Source organism: Perognathus longimembris, chromosome 7 (genome assembly GCF_023159225.1).
Source record: "Perognathus longimembris pacificus isolate PPM17 chromosome 7, ASM2315922v1, whole genome shotgun sequence".
NCBI classification, from domain to species: domain Eukaryota; kingdom Metazoa; phylum Chordata; class Mammalia; order Rodentia; family Heteromyidae; genus Perognathus; species Perognathus longimembris.
In genome coordinates this window covers 22,481,127-22,506,984 of record NC_063167.1, presented here as the reverse complement: position 1 = coordinate 22,506,984, position 25,858 = coordinate 22,481,127, and the positions used below count along the sequence as shown (strand labels likewise).

The 25,858-nt window shown below is 40.4% G+C and overlaps 1 protein-coding gene across 1 annotated transcript in view; it reads left to right on the top strand.

Annotated features, from left to right (window-relative positions):
• Psmb2 (proteasome 20S subunit beta 2) overlaps nt 1-25,207 on the top strand; it is a 37,481-nt gene extending 12,274 nt beyond the window's left edge. Inside the window, exons 4-6 of the mRNA XM_048350870.1 lie at nt 20,514-20,676; nt 22,743-22,792; nt 24,974-25,207. Of these exons, the coding sequence (XP_048206827.1) occupies nt 20,514-20,676; nt 22,743-22,792; nt 24,974-25,081 (321 nt within the window). The 3' untranslated portion in view covers nt 25,082-25,207. The remainder of the gene's footprint in view (nt 1-20,513; nt 20,677-22,742; nt 22,793-24,973) is intronic.
• Nucleotides 25,208-25,858: the final 651 nt, after the last annotated feature.

The following is a 25,858-nucleotide window of genomic DNA, read 5'->3' as shown; positions in this document are numbered from 1 at the left end:
CTTTCTTACTCATCTTTTTCACTCATGGCTGGTGCTTTACCATATGTCCACTTCTAGCCTCTTGCTGGTTAATTGGAGATAAGCATTTCAAAAGATTTTCTTTTTTGATGGTAGTGGTTTTGGAGTTTGAACTCAAGCTACCACTTTAGCTATGTTCCTAGCGCTTTACTACAAAAAATTTGTGTGTGGGTATACTGGTCCTGGGCTTGAACTCAGGGCCTGGGCACTGTCTCTGAGCTATTTTGCTCAAGGCTAGTACTGTCCCACTTGAACCACAGCTCCATTTCCAGCTTTTTGACGATTAATTGGAGAGAAGAGTGTCACATACTTTCCTGCCTGGGTTGGCTTCAAATTACAATCTTCAGATTTAAGCCTCCTGAGTAACAAGGATTACAGGCATGAGTACCCCCACCCCACCCCACCCCCCCACCCCGTGCCAGGCTTTATTACAAGTCTTTAAAGCAGTTTGTTTTCTAGTGCCTAATTCTGGACTTCGCAGTAAATACTTTCTTTGTGCTACCTTTGAATAAGGACTTTACAATTTGAATGATCAAGAAGTTTGAAGAGAATCTACAGATGTGACAGAGACATGTGACAGGTTGAGAGGAGAAGACAAATTTATACATTGTTTTGATCTGGATGAAAAAAATCTTTGGTCTTTTCTTGTCCACTCCTTCTTGAGAGGAAAATAGGTCAGATAATTGGTTTTCCTGCCTCTCAGAAGTTTGCTTGATAGTAAGGAGTATGTCATGGCTCCTTGTATAAAATGTTTCTCTGCCTTACTATGCTGAACTGAAATAAGAGTTTCAGCTTTGGGCACAATAAAAAAAATTGTAACTAAATGCTGCAGACATTAAGAGAATTAAGCTTCTTTTAGAATTGAGATAAGAGTGGCAGTGTGCTTGATGCAAATGCAGTGAATCCTGTTAATCTTCTAGAAGAAATGTTTGATGTTTTAACAAGTAAATATCCCTGTAGACAGTAACATGGTAAACAGTAAACACCATGCTACTAAAGGTCCAGTCTTTGTTCTCCTACTCGTTATCAAAATATATTTAGCTATAAAATATGAATTTATCCTTGCATTATTTTATTCTGGGGAATAAACATTTACACTTACTAATTTTGGCATATTTACATAGTCATATCAGTTGGTAGATGTGACTTACTTTGGATTAGCCCGTTACCATGCATGTATGTTTTAGGGTTGAGTAAACACTTATTTACCACAGAGTATATGATGAATCCTGTGGAAACTGGTTCATTAAAATGCAGGCAATTTAGCATTGTGGTTGAGAGCATTGTGAGGGTAGGATATTTGTTAATATTTATTAGCTATATGTCTTTGGATAAATTCTAGTGATTAATGAATGGTATTTGTTTTTATGATGCTATTGCTATAATTTGATTAAAGAAGCAATTTAATGGCTGCAGGTTAGCTTCATATATGGGACTCTCTTGTCCTATTTTATTTATTTGCTTATGTATGTATTTATATATTGTTGGTCATGAGGCTTGAGGTCTGGGCACTGACCCTGAGCTTTTACACTCAAGGCTAGTGTCTTGCTACTTTAAGCTACAGTTCCATTGCCAGTTTTCTTAGTCTCACAGGCTTTCCTGCCTGGCCTGGCTTTGAACCACAATCCCCACAACTCAGCCTCCTGAGTAGCTAGGATTATACACTTGAGCCACTGGTACCCTGCTTCTTCTATTTTAGTTGAATTGATCTGTTAATAAATTGAGAGTTTTTGAAAATTAGTAATGTTAATAGGAAAGTAAACTTACTGAACATCTTTTATATTGTTAGGATTTATTTATAGTCCATATGGTAGCCACTGGCATTTAGGGCTATTTAAGGTCAAATTAATTCAAATTAAATTTAAATTTTTAATTAAAGTTCAGAAAGGCCTCCTAGACTTCTCCTGAATGAGAAACTGTATTTCCTTTCTTTTTGATGCTGAGATTTAAACCAAGAATCTCACACATGACATGGTAAGCATATAGTCTTCCACTGAGTTACTGTTCTCCTAGTACCAGCCCCCATCTACTGTTTAGATTCTTTTTTTTTTGGCCAGTCCTGGGGCTTGAACTCAAGGCCTGAGCACTATCCGTGGCTTCTTTTTGCTCAAAGCTAGCACTCTGCCATTTGAGCCACAGCACCACTTCTGGCTTTTACTGTTTATGTAGCGTCTAGGAATTGAACCCAGAGTTTTATGTATGCTAGGCAAGCACTCTACCACTAGGCTACATTCCCAGGCCCTAGATTCTTATTTTAGGGTTTTGAGACTGTTTGTTGTAGCCCAGTCTGGTGTCAAACTTGGAACCTTTCTGCCTCAACCTCTTGAGTACTGAGATTACAGATGTATACCACTATACTCAGTCACATTTCAAGTGTTCAGCAGTTATAATTGGACATCCACAAATATAATATATTTTCATGGTCACAGAAAGTTTTCTTAGTATTATTCTAAATATTTACAAATGTACCAATTTAAAGTGAACACATATGGGTATTAAACCATTTTACTTATAAGGAGACTGAAGCTGGTTCATACAGAAGTTAAGTATTTCTCTTAATGTGTCCAAGTAAATGTATCCAAAGGCACATGCAAATAAATTATAAAAGGCAGAGCTAGTCTGTGTGAATGATTCATACATCTAGTCCTTAGCAATTTAAGAGGCTAAGATCTAAAGATCAAGGTTTAAAGCCTTCTGTGCAGAGAAATCTAAGAGACTTTCATTTCCAATTTTAAAAAGCAGGAAGTGAGGTATGGCCCATGTGGTGAAGATCTATCTAGCTTTGAGTGAAAAAGCTAAGCATGAATAAGAGGCCTGGAGTTTTAGACCAATTACTGGCAGTCATGTGTGTGCACAGACACACACACACACAGAGGAAAGCTAAGATTCTAACTTAAAATACTTCATGCTGTTTTGTTCTTCAGTAACTAAATTGATATACAAGTATGTTTGTGTGCCTCTAGGGAATCCTGAAATGTTCGTTTTTATTATACTGTTAAGATTCACACATAGGATTATGTAAATGAGCTATGAATATATGCCCATTGTTGATTTTCAGCCAATATTTGCTGAATAACTGTTGTCCACTTAGTGGCACGTATACCATAGAGAATATTACCATGCTTTTATACAATGGAAGGCAATTTTTTATTAAGTGTTTTAAAAATGCAAACATTGAGAATCCTTCATGTTTTTTATTTAAGTATATGTGTGTGTTTTTTGTTGTTGTTGTTGTTGTTTGTTTTTTGTTTTTGGCCAGTCCTGGGGCTTGGACTCTGGGCCTGAGCACTGTCCCTGGCTTCTTTTTGCTCAAGGCTAGCACTCTGCCACTTGAGCCACAGCGCCACTTCTGGCCATTTTCTGTATATGTGGTGCTGGGGAATCGAACCAAGGCCTCATATATATGAGGCAGGCACTCTTGTCACTAGGCCATATCCCCAGCCCCCCCAGTATGTGTGTGTTTGTGTGTGTGTACATTTAAGTTGATTGAGTCCTAGGTAGGCCCCCAGGAACATGAGTTAAACTCCCATTTTCCATGTATTTGTGAGATTTCTTTTGTTGTTGTTGTTTGTTTTTTGCCAGTCCTGGGGCTTGAACTCAGGGCCTGAGCACTGTCCCTGTCTTCTTTTTGCTCACTCTGCCAACTTGAGGCACAGCACCACTTCTGGCCTTTTCTCTGTATGTGGTGCTGAGGAATCAAACCCAGGGCTTCATGTATACGAGGCACTCTTGCCACTAGGCCATATTCCCAGCCCTATTTGTGAGATTTCTTTGAACATAAGCTTGGTTTCAGTATCCCTTTGTTGGTACCTAATGTTTGTATAATTTTGCATAAAATAATATTTGGAGTGAGTAAATGGCACCTACCTAGCAAACAGTACTTAAATGGCATAATCTCTCTTATTATAAAGAACTATTATTTGAGCTTCAACAGGATTATTTTGATAACTTTTTAATGACTCAGAAACATGTGCTCAAAGCCTATGTGCTTAAATTCTTGTTTGGTGAATGGGCTATAGAGGGAGCATAATGAATAATGTAGCTATTTCTTGGAATTAATTGTGGCAGTTTTGGTGTAGCCCATTTGAAATGATTTATTACACATTCACCATTTCCATTTTATAGACATGAAGACTGAGGTGGAAACCAGCCAACTCTAAGGTCCTTGGGGAAGGTACAGTTCTGTGCCAGGGTGTAGGTAGAGTGCTAGACTTCACAATGTAGCATCTTCAGGGCTTTCCTACTACTCATTGGCTAGAGTGTTTTCATAGAACTTTTTCTGAAATGCTTTATGAGATATTGGTAACTTCGTTTGTTAATGAGGCCTTCCAAATGCTTAGCAAGGAAACAGTAGAAATAATGAATTGGAAAAATACGAGGTCTGTACAGTGGTTTTCACACTTATATTTCAAAGCTGCCTTTCGATTCTCACCTAAAAAGACCAGTATAGTGAAGCTTTATCTCTATTTCATGTATATCAACTATGTTTTTATCTTTTATATTCAGGAATTGCATGTAATATTTTATTTGTAAAGTTGGATTCAGCATCTCAAATGGTAGCTTAACTCATAACTTAAAACTAATAATGTAGTTGAAAGCCTTGCTCTAAGATGTTTAGTACCAACTCTGCTATGAGTTAGTTGAAAAACTCAGAGAGCCAAGCGCCAGTGGCTCATGCCTGTAATCCTAGTAGGAGGCTGAGATCACGATTCAAAGCCAGCCTGGATAGGAAAGTCTGTGAAACTTATTACTTCTAATTAACCACCAGAATATTGGAAGTGGCACTGTGGCTCAAAGTAGTAGAGCCTTGTATTCTGCACTATAGTTATTTTCTTCACGCTTTGGATGGCTGGCACACACAAAAAAATTATGTTTATTGATATCATTGGGGCCATGTGACCTGGTGAGCAGATGGTGAAACCTTGATATTACCAAGTGAAACCTTGATATTGCAGATCATGTCCCCTGAACATGACCAGCCATTTGTTACATGTGATTAAAATATCCATAACAAGGGTAATTTGACATGCTTTTTGGCAAATGTGGTTCACAGGATGTGATATGACACAGCACTCACTGCCTTCTTCCTCCATGTGCCATCTCCCTTGAGGCCTCATCTCCCTTGCTCACCCCATCCTGCCCATGCCCAGGCTTGCCTTCCAGCTCACCTGCTCCAGATGGGCGGCACAGTGGGAGGACACTGGCAAAGGCAGATGTGTTTATTTTCCGGAGACAAAATGCTGTGCTACTGCAGATGGTGGTGCCTTGGAGCAAATGGCAGCCTTTGACACCACTGCCACACAGCCTGGGCATCTTGACAGCTCTGGCCGCTTTTGGTAATGGGGAAATTAGAAAAAAAGAAATTTAAGATATAATCAACTTTAACTTTTTGGATCCATCCCTTTTAGACTTGGAGCTGTTTTCATTCCCACCATACCTGTCAGTTGGTTAGCTAACTATATGTTTTCACTTCAGGCCAAGAGTTATGTTTATTACTTGTGCCTCCTAACCTCAGTGGGACATGAAGTAAAAACTGAAAACATAAGGCTGCATTCGGGTTGATATTCAGTGGTGCTGCAAAACACATGTGTATCCCAGGTCACATCTCAGAGGAGTCTCCTAGGATCAGGGTGGCTCAGGTTTGCCCCACTGGAGATACGACTGTTCTATTTTTAGTGGTCATTTTGATTATCCAAAGGCCCAGAGACAGATGTGCCTTGAAGTTGAGATGCCTTAATTAATATGACAACACTTGGTGCTTAATAGTATTTTTCTACCAAGAAGAATAAAAATTCTGACAGCTGCCCTTTTAAGCAGTTTACTTAAGCAGTCATTAGGGCTTGAGTAAAGTCCATTAGGAAGGCAGAGTAGCTGTTGAGTTATTATACTTACTGTTCTCCTAAGGAGATGAGGGACATGGCTTGAGAAGATTGTTTAAAGCTATTAGCTTCATCAAGAAACCTTTTTTACCCTCTTTTTTAAAAAAAATTATGTGCTGTTTTTCCCAACCCTAGTGCTGATAGTTAGGAGTTTGCAGGTGTAAAGTCCTCCCCCTCCCCTTCCCCATCTCTCTCCAGGGGGTTGTATGTGAGAAGGTGTTGCTTTCTCACTCCAAGAGCATATATGTGCTACCCTGTTGGATGCCTGCTGTGAGCAGAGAGAACCCCTATTCTGGTTCAGTGGAATAAGCTTATTGGATGGCTGGAATTGTGCAACCCCATAAGGCCAACTTTTCGCTTAAAATGTCTTTTCTATCCACAATGGTGATGAAGCTGTATAGGTAATTTGTATAATTTTGGACCTTACATCTTAAAAAATTATGTGGTTTCCTAATTGGTTTGATTTAAGCCTAGAGTAGCAGAGTACCATATCTGCTTAGTAAGAACATGCTTTTATTTCTTAAGATGTTTACAATTAGAAGTACAGACTTACACTTTGTTTTGGGTTTTTTTGCTGGTCCTGGGGCTTGAACTCAGAGTCTGGGCTCTGTCCCTGAATGTTTTTGCCACAAGCTAGAGCTCTGCCACTTGAATTACAGCTCCACTTTTATTTTTTTTCCTCTTTTTTTTTGCTGGTTAATTGGAGGTAAGAGTCTCACAGACTTTCCTGTGTGGGCTGGCTTTGAACTGTGATCCTCAGCTCTGAGCCTCCTAAGTGGGTAGCAAGAATTACAGGCATGAGCCACCAGTACCTGGCTCTACACCACCTTTTAAGATTGTTTTAAATCAGCTCTGTGGCCTGGGTAGGCACAGATGTGGACATGCCATAAAACATACTCAGAAATATGCACATACTCTGGCATCGTAGTGCCTGTTTTTACCTACGTAGGATCACCCATATGAATTTACAGACTGATCTAAAAAATCCTATAAGGTTTTCTTTACTCTCTCCTAACATAGATATATGTAGGCAACAAGAAGAGCTTTTCAGGGGAAATAGTATTAGCTATACTACCTGCCATGTATATTCATCATATGCATTAAGCTGTACATGTATATTTCATTTACGCACAAATGTGTTACTTCATAAAAGGTATATGAAGATAAAAGGGAAGGCAAAAAGGGCAAGAAAGCAAAGCACATTTTTAAAGTAATAAGTGGAAAAAACATTCAGATTTACCATTATCTTTTGAGTATAGACCATATAGAAAGTAAGATTAATCACAATGGAAAGGGGAAAAAAAAGATTAAGGAATAATACCTGAATAGCTGAAATGTTCCACCAAAATTCTTCTCTTCCTTTTCTGTTGCCTTTGAATAGTGTGGCTTCCTATAGCCAAGATGTTCTGTAACTGCTAATATTTATTTAGCAAATCTCCAGCCTGCTATTGTTCTTGGGGCTGAGGAAACAGGTGCAAAGCTTGGTGCGTGCCTTCAGATGTTGAACTGGAAAAGTAAACAATCACTTTCACTGGAGAGTGATAAGTGCTAAGATTCCCATGTACACAGGGTGCTGTTGGGAACACAGAGCCTTACCTGATCCTTGAAAGACTAGTTGTTGCTAAGACAAGGCTGAAACAAAAGGGAAAAGTAGAAGCACACGTCAGGGTATATGAAAGCATGTAGGCAAATGATATTTAGGGCTTGGCCTTTAGTTCTCAGAGCCTCTTCTAATTTTATCTGTTTTAACTAATGAGACACAGCATACAAGTTGTATTGTATTCCATTAGTTAAAACAGATAGAAAATTCTAATTAACTAGAGTCTAGTTATTAACTAGAGAGTTTTAATCAAATAAAGCCCAAATTAAAAAGTAAATATCAATATATGGCATATACCATTTATAAGTAAGATTGAAAGTTTGGAGACAATCATAGAAATTGAAACTCTGGAGGTATAGTCCATGTTATGAAGACTATTCTTTCCCCCCCCCCCCCCTTCTTTTTTGTGCCTGACCAAACTGCAATTTCAGATCTGAGTAGCTAGGATTACAGGTGTGAGCTACTGGTGACTACCTAGCCTTTTGCTTAGTTTTTTTGCTCAAAGCTGTTGGTCTACCACACCTTTGCGTCCATCTTTTTTACTTATTAACTGGAGATAATAGTCCTTTGGAGGACTGGGGATATGGCCTAGTGGCAAGAGTGCTTGCCTCGTATACATAAGGCCCTGGGTTCAATTCCCCAGCACCACATATACAGAAAATGGCCAGAAGTGGCGCTGTGGCTCAAGTGGCAGAGTGCTAGCCTTGAGCAAAAAAGAAGCCAGGGAGTGCTCAGGCCCTGAGTCCAAGCCCCAGGACTGGCCAAAAATAATAATAATAATAATAATAATAATAATTATAGTCCTTTGGATTTGTTAGCCCAGGCTGGCTTTGAGCTTCTGTCTTTATATCACATATCTTTTACTTTTCAGCATAGCTAGGATTATAATGGCACCCAGCCTGGTCCTTATTATTTGTTTCCAAGACCATCTTATTTATTAAATCAGAGAGATAAAGCCAGGTGCCAGTGGCTCACACCTGTAATCCTAGTTACTCAGGAGGCTGAGATAGGATCATGGTTGGAAACCAGCCCAGGCAGGAAACACCCATGAGACTCTTAGCTCCAGTTAACCACTAAAAAGCCAGAAGTGGAGTTGTGGCTCAAGTGGTAGAGTCCTTCCCTTGAGCACAAAAGCACAGAGACAGTGCCCAAACCTTGAGTTCAAACCACAAGACAAACACACTCACAAAATCAGAGATGGATTGCTTGTAATGTTCAACATTCATTCTCAGGAGGCTGCTCTGCATTGTCAACTTAATATATTCCTGGTTGTAGCAAAACATGGCTTCTGCATTTGAGTTTTTTAAGGAGTTAAAGGTATATGGAATCTTAAATTTTCCCTGGAAACTGCTAGCTCATGAAAATAAAGAATTCAAGTGGCCTTGTTAACATGGTGTTGGTTTTGCCATTGCATAATCAGCAATTTTATTTTGATGTTATTTGGGAGAAAGCAGTATTTTTGATTAGCAAGTAAAATTAATGTAGAAAGCAAATACTGTGTTAACTAGTTGGTATAATAAGGCATCTGTGCCATGTTGCATTTCAACTCATTAAATCTCTAAACTTCTAATTACGTAAGGCTATAATTTAACAGGTGAGCCAATCAAATTTGGGATTAAGTGAAGGCTTTAGAAGAATAAGATTTGTAAAGAATTTTGGAATAATTGAGAAGGCACTTTAAAATCCAGTCTTGTTAAAATTGAAGCATACATAATATTTGAATATTTTGGCTCTTAAAATTGAGATTTGTTGAATTTCTACTACCAGACTTTTTTTCCAGGCACTTTAATACAGGTGAGAAATTTAATTCTTCATAATTCTCAGACAAGCAATACTATCCTTCCCACTAATTTATACCAAATGTACTTTCAGAGAATTGTCTAAGACAGAGAGAAACAGAAAATGTGTGTACACGTCTGTCATTCCAACTATGTGGGAAACATAAATAGGAGATTCCAGGCCAGCTTTGGGCATAAACGTGAGATCCTATTTCAAAACTAGGCAAAGCAAAAAAAAAAAAAAAAAGCTGGGTGTGAAGAACTCAAGTAATTGAGTATCTGCCTTGCAAACCCAAGTCTTTGACCTCTGACCTCAGAACTGAGAGAGGGAGTAGGGAGGAAGAAGAGAGCAAAAAAAAAGAATAAAAACTAATCTTGTTTTCAGAATAATGTCTCTTTGGTCTCATTTTGTGCTCTTAAAAGTCAAAAGTTTGTTTGCCTCCTTCTAAATGTAGTATGATGATTTATAAACAAAAATCTGATCGATTTTTATTGCTGCAAAAAATATATCTACAGCAGGAGAGAACAGAAAGTCAAGCAGTTGCTTTTATCTCCCTGTTCAGAAAGCTCTGTATCATATTCTGTCTCTGTTCTTTTTGTTGTTGTTGTTGTGGACTTAGACCTAATGCCTGAGTAGTATCTCTGGGCCTTTTTGCTCAAGGCTAGCATTCTATTACAGCTTCATTTCTGGCTTTTTTAGTTCTTAATTGGAGATAAGAATCTCACAGACTTTCTTGCCTGAGTTGGCTTTTAACTTCTATTCTCAGATCTCAGCCTTCTGAGTAGCTAGCATTACAGGTGTGAGCCACCAGTGCCTCTCTCTGGTTCTAGTCATTTTAAACTTCTTTTCAGTCGTAGCATTAATTCATAGATCTAGTTCTGTACCTTTTCTTTTTTTTTTTTTTTTTTTTTTTTTTTTGCCAGTCCTGGGGCTTGGACTCAGGGCCTGAGCACTGTCCCTGGCTTCTTTTTTGCTCAAGGCTAGCACTCTGCCACTTGAGCCACAGCGCCACTTCTGGCCATTTTCTGTATATGTGGTGCTGGGGAATCGAACCCAGGGCCTCATGTATATGAGGCAGGCACTCTTGCCACTAGGCCATATCCCCAGCCCTGTACCTTTTCTTTCATCCGATGGTACTAGTATATAATAGGAACTTGTTCTTTCTTGAATCTAAGCTTTTGCCAGTATTCTCCCCAGTATGTACCTGTGTCCCCTTGTGGCTAGCTGTTAATTGCTGACTGCACTTACTTCCATATTTGTCAGTAAAACTTTCTCTGTACTTTTCTCCTCCCTATTCCACCATGTTTATGTCACTCTTAACTTCTTTTTTTTTTTTTTTGGCCAGTCCTGGGCCTTGGACTCATGGCCTGAGCACTGTCCCTGGCATCTTCCTGCTCAAGGCTAGCACTCTGCCACTTGAGCCACAGCGCCGCTTCTGGCCGTTTTTTTTTCTGTATATGTGGTGCTGGGGAATCGAACCTAGGGCCTCGTGTATCCGAGGCAGGCACTCTTGCCACTAGGCTATATCCCCAGCCCCCACTTTTAACTTCTTTCACTGTTACAGCAACTTACATATACCTCTCCCATGTGTTCTATTGGAATTGTCTACCATGTATGAGTGAGATAGTTACGTTCATGTCAAAAAAAAAACCCACCAGACTGGCTGCATCTTCACTGAGTCTCGCTGACTTTTGACTCTACTCTGTTTTCTCTTTCCAGCTGCATTGGAACAGCTCTTTAAGGTCAGGCCTGTAATCCTAGCTACTCTGAAGGCTGAGGTCTGAGGATAGCAGTGCAAAGCCAGCCCAGGCAGGGAAGTCCATTCGATTCTTTTCTCCAATTAACCACCAGAATAAAACTGGAAGTGGTGCTGTGGTTCAAAGTGATAGAGCACTAGCCTTGAGCAAAAGAACTCAAGGACAGCACCCAGGCCCTGAGTTCAAGCTCACAGCCAACAACAACAACAAAAAATTCTTGGTCCAAATTTAGCTCTTTCACATTTCTCTTTTTTTAATTTATTGTTATTATAGAAGTGATATATAGAGGGGTTGCGTTTACAAGAATCAGGTAATGAGTACATTTTCTTTTGGACAGTGTCATCTGTTCCCTCACTTTCTCCCAGTCCCTTTCTCCTGTCTGCACCCACAAGTTGTATAGTTCACTTTCATCAATGTCCAGTGAGCTCTACTGCTGCACTTTTTCACCCTTTCCCCTTGATTTTTGTGCCCTCCCTCCCACACTCCCAAAGATTTCATGTGTATACACTGTTTATAAGGTAAAGAAGACAGAACCATGAAAAAAAATTTTTTTTAAGTCTTGTTTTCCATATCTTGGGAGTTCATTTCAGTTTGAATATTATATAAATATGAAGAGACACTTAGGCATTGCGCCTTTGTGATTCTTTCCTCTACTCCTCAAAAGAGTATCCTCTTTTGGTCTCACTTTATGTGAGTATCTAGAATCCTGTATAATTTGTCATCTTCCAGTATGTTTTGGATCTAGCTTCCACACATCAGAGAGAACATGCACCATTTGTCTCTCTGGATCTTGGCTTACCTCACTTAACATGATTTGTTCTAGTCCCATCCATTTCCCTGCAAATGACATTATTCTTTCTAATGGCTGTGTAAAATTCCATTGAATATAGGTACTACATTTTTTGGATCTACTTATCTATTGTGGGGTATCTGGGCTGTTTCCATATCTTGGCTATTGTGAATAGTGCAACAATGAACATGTGTCCTTATCCTATACTGGCTCATAATGTTCAGGGTAAATGCCTAGGAGTGGTATGGCTGAATCATAGGGAAAGTCTCTGTTTATTTTATTTTTTATTTATTTATTTTTTTTGGCCAGTCCTGGCTTGGACTCAGGGCCTGAGCACTGTCCCTGTCTTCTTTTTTGCTCAAGGCTAGCACTCTGCCACTTGAGCCACAGCACCACTTCTGGCCATTTTCTGTATATGTGGTGCTGGGGAATTGAACCCAGGGCCAAATGTATACGAGGCACTCTTGCCACTAGGCCATATCCCCAACCCTGTGTTTAATTTTTTGAGGAACCTCCAGACTGCTGTCCAGAGTGGTTGTGTTAGTTTACATTCCCACCAACAGTGCAGTAGGGTTCCTTTTTCCCCACATCCCTGCCAATATTTGTTGTTCCAGTTCACAATGTTGGCCAACCTAACTGGGTTAGGTTCTTGAAAGTCTTCTCAACACCTTTTTGCCTTCCCTTTTATGTTACACTAGTTGTTCAGTTCTGCCTTCTAAATGCATTATATTTTGTATCTCCTCTTCCATCCCCTTCCACTTTTGCCACAATTTGGCCCTCGTTATCGCCCATCTGTATTACTGAATTGTCCTCTGTCCTTTCAGTCTCATCCTAGTTTATTATCCATACAACTATAATTACTATCTTAAGATGACAATTTGTGTTTCCTGTCTATAAATCTTATACTTAAGAGAAAAAAAAAGTGCTGGGACCAGTGAAGGACATAAAAAGAGGCTTGAATGGGCAGAGAGATATGGAAGCAGCAATTTTCATTGGCTCCTCAGTGGTTTATATACTGGAGTCGATTTGTTTAGTCTAGGATGCCAAAGGTAGTAAGTACCATTCCAGTTCTTCTATGGTATGTGTCCTAAATTCCTTCATTACCCAAACCATCATGCTCCTCCCTGTTTCTTTACTTTCATATCTGCTGTTTCCTCTTTCTGGTCCTTTCTGCCCACCCACGTCTCTCTTGGAGCTTCTTCCAGATCCGGGCCTCATCTTCATCTCCTAGCAAAATGCTGCTCCCACAGCAAATGCTAACTAAACATTTATTGAATTTATTCATATTGCAAATGCAGAAATGAAGCTGGTTGGAGCATTTGCCTGTTTCATAATTATGCTCTCTGGTAATCCTAGGAAATTCTTGTAGGATTTGGTTGAATCCTTTTATAAATTGTATGCTTTTATTCTAAAAGCCAGAAGAGATTGAACCTGCACAAGTTTTCTTTAAAAAGAATATATCCAAGAGGATTAAATTCAGGGTATAAATTACTCTTTATTTTTTTGGCTTTATAGTTTTCCCTCGTCCCTTTTCTTATCCACATAACCATGTTTTTGAGCTAAAATGTACTTAGGTCACAATAATTGGAGGTTGTAGAATTTTAAAGTGTTAGTGAATTTTTTTCAGGTACCAAATCTTTCTTTCTTTTCTTTTTTTTTGCCAGTCCTGGGGCTTGAACTCAGGGCCTGAGCACTTTCCCTGCCTTCTTTTTGCTCAAGGCTAGTACTCTGCCAACTTGAGCCACAGTGCCACTTCTGGCCTTTTCTATATATGTGGTGCTGAGGAATCGAACCTAGGGCTTTATGTATACAAGGCAAGCACTCTTGCCACTAGGCCATATTCCCAGCCCCATCTTTCTTTAATTTAAATTATAAAATTGGACTTTTTAAAGTTATACCACCAAAATGAACCTAAGCAACTAAATCCTGTCGGTTAATATAAAAAAAGACAAACAAGTTCCTGATTGAGAATACATAGCACCAGTATGGGAAAATAATTCACTCATTTATTAGTAAGGTTTAAAAAGAGCATTTAAAGTCTTGATATTTATCATCACATGTATACATGTGTACTGCCTGTATTACAGAGATTTAGACCCTGTAGAAGAGTTATAATTGTGACATTAAGCTTGCCTGTTTAAAGCCTAAAGTATTATTGGTCATATATGATGTGATAAGTGAAACAGAGAACAATAGATGTGGTGGTGTTCAAAATAGTACATTCTGAAATACTTGAGTGTGAAAGTGACATTTACATATTGAATCATTTTTACACTAATTTCCATTTTGTGGAGGCAGCATGATTTCCTGGAAAAGCACACAAGATTTGCAGTTGGAAAGCTTGAATTCTGGATCGGATTCCGATTTTAATTACATGTGTCATTTAGCACAAGTCACTATCTCCTCTTTGAACTTTATTCTTCACATGTGTAAGAGGAATGCTAGATAAACTAGTTGAATTCATAGATCTGCCTAGTTCTATAAACTGCATTTTTGTAGAGTATTCTCAATGCCAAAATGGAATCTTAGGCAGTTTTGACAATCAGCTAGACAAAAAGAAATAGGGGGGGCTGGGAATATAGCCTACTGGTAGAGTGCTTGCCTCATATACATGAAGCCCTGGGGTTTTGATTGCTCGGCACCACATATATAGGAAATGGCCAGAAGTGGCGCTGTGGCTCAAGTTGGCAGAGTGCTAGCATTGAGCAAAAAAGCAGGCAGGGACAGTGCTCGGGCCCTGAGTCCAAGCCCCAGGACTGGCAAAACAAAAAAAGAAATAGGTTCAGGCCTGGGGTTATAGCTCAGTTGGTAAAGCATGCACTTCGCATACACAAGGCCCTTGGTTCAGTTTCCAGCACCACAAAAGGGGGGGGGGGGCACTGCATGCTATTTGTTTCAAAATCCAGTCTGTTTTATTAAAAGTTATCTCTAGACAAACTCAGTTGTCCTGTTGCTGGTTCTGCGTCTCCTCCCACAGGAATGGCAATTATGCCTTCCATACTGCTTGGCATTCCAAGGTATGGCACAGTGCTTAAGATACTGCACCATTCTTCAAGGCACTTCCCTCATAGTGATGTCGTCCCATTCAATTAGAGGTGGCAAAGGCTGGCCTGGCTCCAAAAGAAGACTGTCAATTCCTCTCCTTTTCCGTGTCCACGCTCGGCAGGATGCTTCCTCACGCCCACCTCTCTCCCCCTTGCTGTGACTTTGGTTTCCGCCAGATGTCACACCGCTGCTTGTCACCGCCCAGACTCTCGTCGCTGATTTTGTTGTTTCAGTGTATTTGTCACAACTGTTTCTTTAGCTGTAAAATTTATGGAATGTCACTCTCTTCTTAATCACTACGCTGTTTCTTTTTCATAGTAGAAGAAATATAGAAGAAATTGTGTGCACATGCATTGGACATGGGAAGTGTTCCATCCAACTTAAAGGAAAGTTTCTGTGTGTGCCATGTGCTATATGTGCCTCAGCTCTGCAGGGCTCAGAGACACAGAGATAGTTGTCCGTTTCAGTCTCAGGAAGAAGTACATAAGAAATACGCTTATTTTATTGACTACTAGCCCAGCTTAAGTTTTACTCCTTTGGCAACCATATAAAGGTGGCAACTTGGGGGCTGAGAATATGGCCTAGTGGCAAGAGTGCTTGCTTCATATACATGAAGCAGTAGGTTTGGTACCTCAGCACCACATATATAGAAAAAACCAGAAGTGGCGCTGTGACTCAAGTTGGCAGAGTGCTAACCTTGAGCAAAATGAAGCCAGAGACAGTGCTCAGGCCCTGAGTTCAAGCCCCAGGACTGGCAAAAAAAAAAAAAAAAGTGGCAACTTTCTGTGGTAACATCTTTTTTTTTTTTTTGGCCAGTCCTGGGCCTTGGACTCAGGGCCTGAGCACTGTCCCTGGCTTCCTTTTGCTCAAGGCTAGCACTCTGCCACTTGAGCCACAGTACCACTTCTGGCCGTTTTCTGTATATGTGGTGCTGGGGACTCGAACCCAGGGCCTCATGTATACGAGGCTAGCTCTCTTGCCACTAGGCCATATCCCCAGCCCTGTGGTAACATCTTGATCCTACTATCTAGTCAAATCTATTAACAATGTAACCAAATCTTAGAAGTGGTGGCATTAGCAAGTCTATATTATGATTATGTATAACACATTATATTATGTACTTTACGTACACTTATTTAAATCCAAAGATGACCTAAAGCTCTTCACTTTATAAAGAATCAAATGTTCTGTACTTGATAAAGGAGGAAACATACATTTGTCTAATTCCTCGTACACATACTTGGAAGTAGAAATGTAGTTCAAGTGGTAGAGCACCAGCCTTGAGCGAAAAAGTTCAGGAACAGCTCCCAGGCCCTGAGTTCAGGCTCACTACCAGCACAAAATTCATCTGAGGATTGCAGTTTGAAGCCACTTGGAAACTTTTTTTTTTTTTTTTTTTTTTTGCCAGTCCTGGGCCTTGGACTCAGGGCCTGAGCACTGTCCCTGGCTTCTTTTTGCTCAAGGCTAACACTCTGCCACTTGAGTCACAGCGCCACTCCTGGCCATTTTCTGTATATGTGGTGCTGGGGAATCGAACTCAGGGCTTCAAGTATACGAGACAAGCGCTCTTGCCACTAGGCCATATCCCCAGCCCCACTTGGAAACTTTTGAGAACCTACCAGGAAAGTCTGTGAGAACCTCATCACCAATTAAGTACTATTAAACAGCCAGAAATGGAGCTGTGGCTCAGGCTCTAGCCTTGAGCAGAAAAGCTCAGGGATGGCGTACAGGCCCTGAGTTCAAGCCCCACAACAAGCACAAAAAGAGTTTGTCTTATATCAGTTGTCAGTGGTAGTTAGCTTTTCCCAGTTACTTGCACTGTTTATTTAATAGATTGTTTTATTTCCCTACTTATAATAGTTGCATTTATTGGGTCTTTGCAATATTTTAGGTTATATACTTAGCATTTATAGGGTTGTCTGTGAATTTCACTATACCCCTTTTTTTCATAGGCATTATCCTTATTTTAGATTAGAATACTAAAATTTAGAAGAGTGATAACTTTTCAGAAGTAATGCTTAAGGTAGTAGAGTCATAATTCAGACTCCAATGTAGCTCTTTGTTTCGTATCCTTGCTGTTCCAAAAATATTTATTTATGTTATTGGCCTTTTCTTGATTTATTTTTTAATGCCTAACCTGCATTCTAAGCTTTTATCTGCTTAGCAACTCCAGTCTAAATGGAAGTTGAAAGAAACAAGTGATAGTTAAGCAACAAATATGTACATTCATAGAAATGGTAGTTGTCTTAAATTTGAACTAGTACTAAAAGAATAGGACCTACCACTTTCTGCATTGTTAGTGGTTCTCTTTATCTTCTGATAGACATTAGGTTTTGTATTCAAACATGGGTAATGCTCTCTGATGTACTCATTTATTGAGCACATACTATATGCTTGTTTAATCACTGAACAAGCTAAATACAGCCTTCATCAAGTTTATTATTCGCATAAGTATTGGATGAGATGTGTTTTATGTATACTGTTTTTCCTTGAACACATCACAAGTAGGTACATGTGTTTATGCTGTAAGAATACAAAATTGGATGGCTTAGAATTTATCTGGTTCTAGGAAAACATTTAATAAATCTAGGATAGATAGATAAATGAAGATACCTGTGATTATGGCTTTGTGACTATGGCTTTGAATGCTACAGTTAGTAGAGGAGCAAGAGAATAACAAAAAGTCAGAGGTCTTCGATGGAGTATTGTCAGAAGAATTTCAGAAAACTGCAAATTGTTACATAGATATATTGATTTAATTAGTCTAGATAACACCATTTATGCTTAAGCATCTTGCACATGGAAAAGTTAGTAATTTGAAGTCACACAGTATTTGTGAATTATCTTCTATATCACGAGTTGTAGTTTATAGTGACTTTTTTTTTATCTGTCATGGAATTTAAACTCAGGGCCTGGGTGCTGTCCCCGAGCTCTTGAGCTCAAGGCTAGCTCTCTATCACTTTGAGCCACAGCACCACTTCCAAGAGTTTCTTGGTCCTGCCTGGGCTAGCTTTGAACTGTGATCCTCAGATCTCAGCCTGCTGAGTAGCTAGGATTACAGGCATGAGCCACCAGTGCTGGCTTGAATTCAGGGCCTGCGCACTGTCCCTGGTGCTCAAGGCTACCACTCTGCCACTTGAGCCACAGCACCACTTTGGCATTTGCTGTATATATGGTACTGAGGAATCAAACCCGGGGCTTTATGTATACAAGGCAAGCACCCTACCACTAGGCCATATTCCCAGCCCTTGATAGTGACTTTTAAGTAACATTAATTGTTCTAAACATTAGTTCATCTCAATAGCATGGACAGGATCCTTATTAGAAATAGAATGCATTTGAGTTCTGCTGATTAAGACCTCTGTAGTGACTAGGTAGATGATATAGTCATTGTAACGTGGCAAAAATGTTTTAGTTATTCATGCAATGGGTGTTCTGGCCAGTGAGTGGGGAGGAGTCAAGTTATCCTCTCAGCAAAATGATGGATTTATTTGTGATTGGTCAGAAACTATATTAGCATTTCTCTGAGGGGAGAAAAAGCCTGTTAGAAACCTTTGCTACTAATCCACTCCCTCTTGTTCTCTCCCCCAGAGAGAGAGAGAGAGAGAGAGAGTGAGTGAGTGAGTGTGTGTGTGAGTAATGGGGCTCTGTCTCTTAGCTTTTTTTTTTTTTTTTTTTGCCAACTCTGGAACTTGAACTCAGGGCCTGGGCACTTTCCCTGAGCTTCTTTTGCTCAAGGTAGCACTCTACCACTTGAACCACAGCATCCCTTCCAGCCATTTCTGTTTATATGGTACTGAGGAATCAAACCTGGGACTTCATGCATGCTAGGCAAGCACTCCACCACTGAGCCACATTCCTAGTCCCCCTTAACTTTTTTGCTTAAGGCTGATGCTTTACTTAGACCACAGTTCTACTTCTAGTTTCTTGATGATTAAAGATAAGACTATCTTGGACTTTCCTACCAGGCTGGCTTTGAACCACAATCCCCAGATCTCACCCTTCTGAGTAGCTAGAATTACAGGTGTGAGGCACCAGCATCCAGGCAAATCTTACTCTTTCAAGTTGTCTACCATCTTACGCCAGAGGCAGAAACTTGTTTGGAGATTAGGAGTTCTCTGCAGTCCTGGAGAAACATTACAGACCCTTCCTCCTTCACACATCTGGCTTAGTAGAATTCCAAGTAAACAGAAAATACTTTCATATGTTCTTCTAACATGAGTGTCTTCAGGCTACAATTGCCTATGTTCATCATAGTTCAAAGAGTGTAAACTATTGCTTTTAGAACCATTAGCTAGCTATATTTACTTAATGTTCCATAATAGGGTGTCTTGTTAAATTGAATACAGGCATACCTATAGGGATGGGCACAAGACACTGCTCACTACAGACAGGCTGAACTTAACATCACTGGTATAGAAAGAATAATTACCCATTTGAAGATTACAAAGAAAGCTGACCTGTCAAGGTTCTCTGCTTGTTTTTAGACTTGTAGGTACTATAAAGAAAGGACATTAACAAATCCAAGTTATCAACAACTTTTTATTTGTCTCATAAAGTAGTTTTAAGCTGGTTGCCAGTGGTTCATGCCTGTAATCCTAGCTACTCGGGAGGCTGAGTTCTGAGGATCACAGTTCAAAACCAGCCTGGGTAGGAAAGGCCATGAGACGTATCTCCAGTTAACTACTGAAAAGCCGAAGTAGATCTGTGGCTCAAGAGGTATAGCACCAGCCTGGAGCAAAAAAGCTAAGGGATAATGTCCAGGGCGTGAATTCAAGCCCTGGTACCAGCACCTGGAAAAAAGAAAAAAGTGATATAAGTATTTGAGACTTACCATCCTTCTCCTTAAGAGAGTTTAGTTTTGATTGACAGTTTTGTCCAAATGTCCAGACTGAACTTGTTGGTTCTTTTGGCTTTGGTTTTTTGTTTTGTTTGGTTTTTGAGACAAGCCTCACTATTTTGCCCAGGCCAGCCCTGAACTACTAGGTTCATGAATCTTTCAAATTATACCTTGGTTTGAGCTGCTACTTTCTTTAGTCTGTGACCAGAAATTTAGAATTATATTTGCTGCTTTTAATGGTTAGCAATGACACAAGAGCTCCCATGCTTTGCCTTTGAAGTGCAAAATTTTGCATCAAGTTTAAGAAAGAAATAGTTTTTCTTATACCATCAGTGCTCCAAGTGTTCAAAGAAAACAAGTTGGCCTCCTTTATCTATAACCATACTCCAAGTTCTCTAAACTTCTCTACAGTTTAAAAAAAAAAAAATTAGGGCTGGGAATACGGCCTGGTGGCAGAGTGCTTGCGTCATATACATGAAGCCCTGGGTTCGATTCCTCAGCACCACATATATAGAAAAAGCCAGAAGTGGAGCTGTGGCTCAAGTGGTAGAGTGCTGGCCTTGAGCAAAAAAGAAGCCAGGGACAGTGCTCAGGCCCTGAGTTCAAGCCCCAAACAGGCAAAAAAATGTTTATTGCCTTGCATCAGATATAAAGGAGAGGTTCATTGTTCTATCTTATATACAGTTTTATTTTCACTGTGATTTACTTGGTGGTTGCTAGTATTTCCTTATTTGTCAAGAGCCAGGTATTCTAGTTGCTATGAGAAGAGCTATAATGTTCTCTTTGCCATTTCTTACCTTTGCAGACCCCATATCATGTGAACCTCCTCCTGGCTGGCTATGATGAGCATGAGGGGCCAGCACTCTACTACATGGACTACCTGGCAGCCTTAGCCAAGGCCCCTTTTGCAGCCCATGGCTATGGTGCCTTTCTGACTCTTAGTATCCTGGACCGATACTACACACCAAGTAAGTTCCAGCCCTTATGGAGGGAGCAGTAGCAGATCCCTGTCTTAGCCACTTCTCAGTCATGTCCACCCGGGGAATTGTATGGCTGGATCTTAGGTAGATAAAGGGACCCTCTCTGGAAGCTGCTTTTGTGGGTCAGTAGGAACTTAAAAAACACTTGTTGAATCCAGGCTTACGTCTGTAATCCTAGCTACTCGGGAGACTGAGATCTGAAGAATATGATTTGAAGCCAGCCCAGGCAGGAAAGTCTGTGAGACTGTCATTTCCAATTAGCTGTGGCTCAAGTGGTAGAGTGCTAGCCTGAAACAAACAAAAGCTCAGGGATGGCGCTCAGGCCCTGAGTTCAAGCCCCAGTACCAGCACACACACAAAAAAACACTTCTTCTGTCGACCAAATGAGATATTGCTAGGTTTTGTTTTGTTTTAAGTTAGGGTTGGATAGCTTACAAGAGTTTTGTTTTATTCATTGTTGATAATTCTGACATCTCAGCTATAGAGAATGAGCAAGCAAGCCTTTGTGTATAAGGTTTTGAAGATGTCGCCTGAGGGCATTTTTGTTTCACTATCAAAGCTTTTTTTCTCTCTCTCTTTTTTTTTTTTGGCCAGTCCTGCGGCTTGAACTCATGGCCTGGGCACTGTCCCTGAGCTTCTTTTGCTCAGGGCTAGCACTCTACCACTTGAGCCACAGCACCACTTCCTGCTTTTTCTGTGTATGTGGTACTGAGGAATCAAACCCAGGGCTTCTTGCATGCTAGGCAAGTGCTCTACCACTAAGCCACATTCCCATCCTCCTAAACATCAACGGTTTGGTATTTTCGTTTTTTGGTGTTTTTTTTTTTTTTTTTTCTGCCAGTCCAGGGCTTCAGCTCAGGACCTGAGCACTGTCCCTGGCTTCTTTTTGCTCAAGGCTAGCACTCTGCCACTTCTGGCTTTTTCTATATATGTGGTGCTGAAGAATTGAACCCAGAGCTTCATGAATACAAGGCAAGCACTCTACCACTAGGCCATATTCCCAGCCCACAACAAAGCTTTTTAGGGCCACAAATCTGGGCCTTGGCCTTGGTTCTTATCCTCTAAGGGTAGCTCCCTCTTGTAAGAAATAGCTATCTCTTTGCCTTTCAACCATTGTCATCTTGGCAACGTTTTAGATCAGAGCTGCTTTTGAAGTAAGTTCTGTCTTTTGACCCTAATCCTCACCTCTGCCATAGCACTAAGGTCAATTGGCATTTAGAATTGCTAGATTTAAAAAAAGAATTGCTAGATTTTTACAGAATGTAGATGCACCACAGATAATCACTTCTCTCTTTATATTCCATTTGCCTCTGTCAGTATCATAAGAATCTGTCATATTCCTTCCTTTCTTGTGCTACCCTTTTGCTTGACTTCAGTCATTTTAGAGCTTTAGGCCACATCCTGAAAAGAATTAGTGTTGCCTCCAATGATTATGTCTTGATTTGGCACCTGCCAGTAATATAGCTGCTACTTTGTCCTCCAAAATAACTACCAAGGATCCTGAAGCCTAAATGCTTTCTGTGTTGACCCAGCTTGCTGTGCTCACAGACAATTCCTTTGGGTCCTGTTTTAGAAGAGGTTCAGTTTCATCTGCCAAATTCTCTTCCTGTTGTTAGATTGAGACCTAGCTGGAAGAGTGAGGCTGAAACCCTGGCCCTGTCCTCCCAGTCCCTGATTTGCAGCTGACTGGGACAGATGAAATTGATTTTAGCCATGGACTAAAGGGCAGTAGGGTGGAAGGTGGGCTATGAAAAAGAGGCAGACCACTGGACTTCATCAGGCAGCTCCGGCCAGGGGAGGCAGAATTCCATCATGCTTACCCCTCTCTGTAGCAAATCAATTTGCAATGGCTCATGGCTGCTGGAGTACTGGTCTGGGGCAACCTCCATTGCATATGGAATGAGTTTAGTGCAGGCTTAAAGGCTAAACATTTTTTGCCTTTTTTTGTTTGTGTGGCACTTGGATCTGAAGGAATTTGAAATTTAATCAAAAGCTGCCAACATTGCATTTAATGACAGCACCTTGAGTACTTGGCTTCCCTGTTCTCTTTTCAGCTATCACCCGTGAAAGGGCATTGGAGCTTCTTAGGAAATGTCTGGAGGAGGTAAGTAGCTCCCGTGGGACCCTGAAAGGAAAGGAATGTTTTTTTCTCTCTGTTTGCCAGTGTTCCTTTTCCCTGGTTGCTTTTTTTCTAGTCCTTGCCAGAAGGTGTAATAAATACCCACTGACCAGATGTGAAGTTGCTACTAGGGATGGAGTTCAGTGTGGGTAGCAGACTTATTTCTCATGGGTCATCTGCTCATCAATGTCTACTTTATAATTTAATTACCTTTCTTTATGGTTTATCCAGACAGACTAGTGGTTCTAAAAATTCAGTGTGTATTAGAATCATCTGGAGAATTTGTTTAAAAAGCAGATTTTACTGTCCTTCATCTCTGCCTCCAGTTCTGATTCTACTATCCAGGGGTAGAATCTGAGAATCTCTATTTTAACTGGCAGCCCCAAGTGATTTTGCTATAGATAAAAATTGGGGTCAATACTTACTGTAAGAGCTGTTGTCCTAAACTTTATATCTGCTCTGTTCTGATGCCTCTAGTAAATACGCTATTGTATACTCACTCAAGAGTGCATAAGCCCTTGTCGTCTGGAGATAGCCCTTCCTCAAGCATTCAGGAAGCTGTAGAAAGCAAAAGGAAGCTTTGGACAGAAGTATTGGGCATCTTGGGCTGAGAATATAACTTAGTGGTAGAGTGTTTGCCTAGCCTGCATGAAGCCCTCAGTACCACATAAACAGAAAAGGCTGGAAATGGCACTGGCTCAAGTGGTAGAGTGCTAGCCTTTAGCAAAAAAGCATAGGACAACTTTTCCATTACTAATAAGAATTTAAGATTGGATATAAATGTAAGGATGAAGTGGCAGAAAGTAACTCCATTAGACTTTTTCATTGTTCTCCATTGGCCTAAAGATGAACTTGAAGTCATGGTCTAGTGAGAGAATAGGAAGATTAGAGCCCTGGCAATAATGTAGTTTTTGCCTCTTATACAAGCCATCTTTTTTAGACCACAATATCCCTCTCACTTCTTCATATGTATAAATCCCTTTTCTTTTTTTCTTTTTTTTTTTTTGCCAGTCCTGGGGCTTGGACTCAGGGCCTGAGCACTGTCCCTGGCTTCTTTTTTGCTCAAGGCTAGCACTCTGCCACTTGAGCCACAGCGCCACTTCTGGCCATTTTCTGTATATGTGGTGCTGGGGAATCGAACCCAGGGCCTCATGTATATGAGGCAGGCACTCTTGCCACTAGGCCATATCCCCAGCCCATAAATCCCTTTTCTAAAGCAGACAGAACTAGCTCATGTATTTGGTTGTCTTATCCACTCAACTGAGGGGCCAGTTAGCCCTAGCTATTACAGGGGCTGGCCAGGAAGAAGTTACTGAAATATCAAATGCTCTTGAGAGCTTTATTCCCCATGATCATGAAGATAGTAATTTTTAAATTTTATTTCCTTATTGTTACCTTTTTTAAATTTTGGACCTTGGTTCTGGACACAAGAGTCTTCCATCAGAAAGGATTCTGGAAATGGATGGGCAGTTTCTGCGCTAACCTCAGCTGCAAAGGATATGGAGACATGAAGTGGAGGAGGGCTTAAGTCTTGGGAGGTGGCTTTTTCCAGGATAGGTTCCTGAGGGAACCAGGATTGTGTTTGTGTCAGTAAGGTGTCCAGGAAGGGTATCCACAGAAATGAAGACATCAAAGCTCTACTTTCTGCTTCCATGCATATAGATTGCTCCTTTGGGGCAGCCTCAGCCCAGACTTCTGGAAGAGACACAGCAGAGCTTGTTCCAATAACTGTTGTAATGATATCCTTCCTACCTTCACATAAACATACTCACACTAACTACTCACTCTAGTGTGGGTAGGTGTCTGGAGCAGAGTTGAGACCTAGTAATGTACTGCTTTGGTCTAGCACTCGTTCTAAATCATTCTCTACCTGGAGACATTTCAAGAGAAATACCAGACTGACTGGTAGCAGACTATGGACATAACATTGGATTCTTTCTTTTCTGGTCAGCTGACTTGACAAGAGACAGGCTCCCAACTGCATCTCCCAGGTCCTGCTCAGTGTCTATGAGCCAGCCACTACTTACTATTTGGACATTCCTCAGTGACTTGGTTCCAACTGCCCCTAATGGAATTCAGTTCCACAAAAGCAATGATTTTTACTGTGCCCAGAACAGAGCTTGCTCAGAAATCATGTGTTGACTGATTTCCCTCATGTCTCTACAGCTCCAGAAGCGCTTCATCTTGAATCTGCCAACCTTCAGTGTTCGAATCATTGACAGAAATGGCATCCATGACCTGGATACTATCTCCTTCCCTAAACAGGTTTCCTAACCTCATGTCCTTTCTCCCACTTGCCAGAGAACTTTTTTGAATGGCTCCTTTAATTTTTTCTACACTTTTGGTGTACATAATTGATAGATGTTTAATTCAGAATAAAGCTGAATGTGGATAAATTGAGTTTTCTGGTTTGGGTCTGAGTTCATCTAACATCACTTAGGAACTGGAAGGAAGATTATCTTTTTTTGCCAGGTCGCTTTCTTGCCCCATTCCCTCATGTTCAGTTTCACTGCTCAGCTTCTTATCTATCAACTCTTTATTTTGCTTCTCTCTGAAGCAGTGGTTCTTTTTGCCCTTAAGGTAACTTGAAAATTAATTAATTTGAATAGTTATTATATGCACTTACTAAAAATATTCAAACATAGCTGACCAGCACTGGTAGCCCCCACCTACTGTCCTAGCTACTCAAGAGGCCGAGATCTGATGATTGAGCCTGTTTGTGCTCAAGGCTAGTGCTCTCACACTTGAGCCATGGCACTACTTCCACCTTTTTCTGAGTCGTTTATTGGGGATAAGAGTCTCATAGACTTTTTTGCCAGAGCTGGCTTTGAACTGTGATCCTCAGATCGCAGCATCCTGAGTAGCTAGGATTACAGGTATGAACCACTTGGCCCAGATGGGATTTTTTTTTTTAAGTTTCCCAAATAATTCTTATTCTCCATTATGATACAAAACCACTGGATTGAAGTTTCTTTGGAGCTGTGGTTCACAATCTTTAATGTTTATCCTTAACCACCTTTCAGACCTATTGACACACAGATTACCATGTCC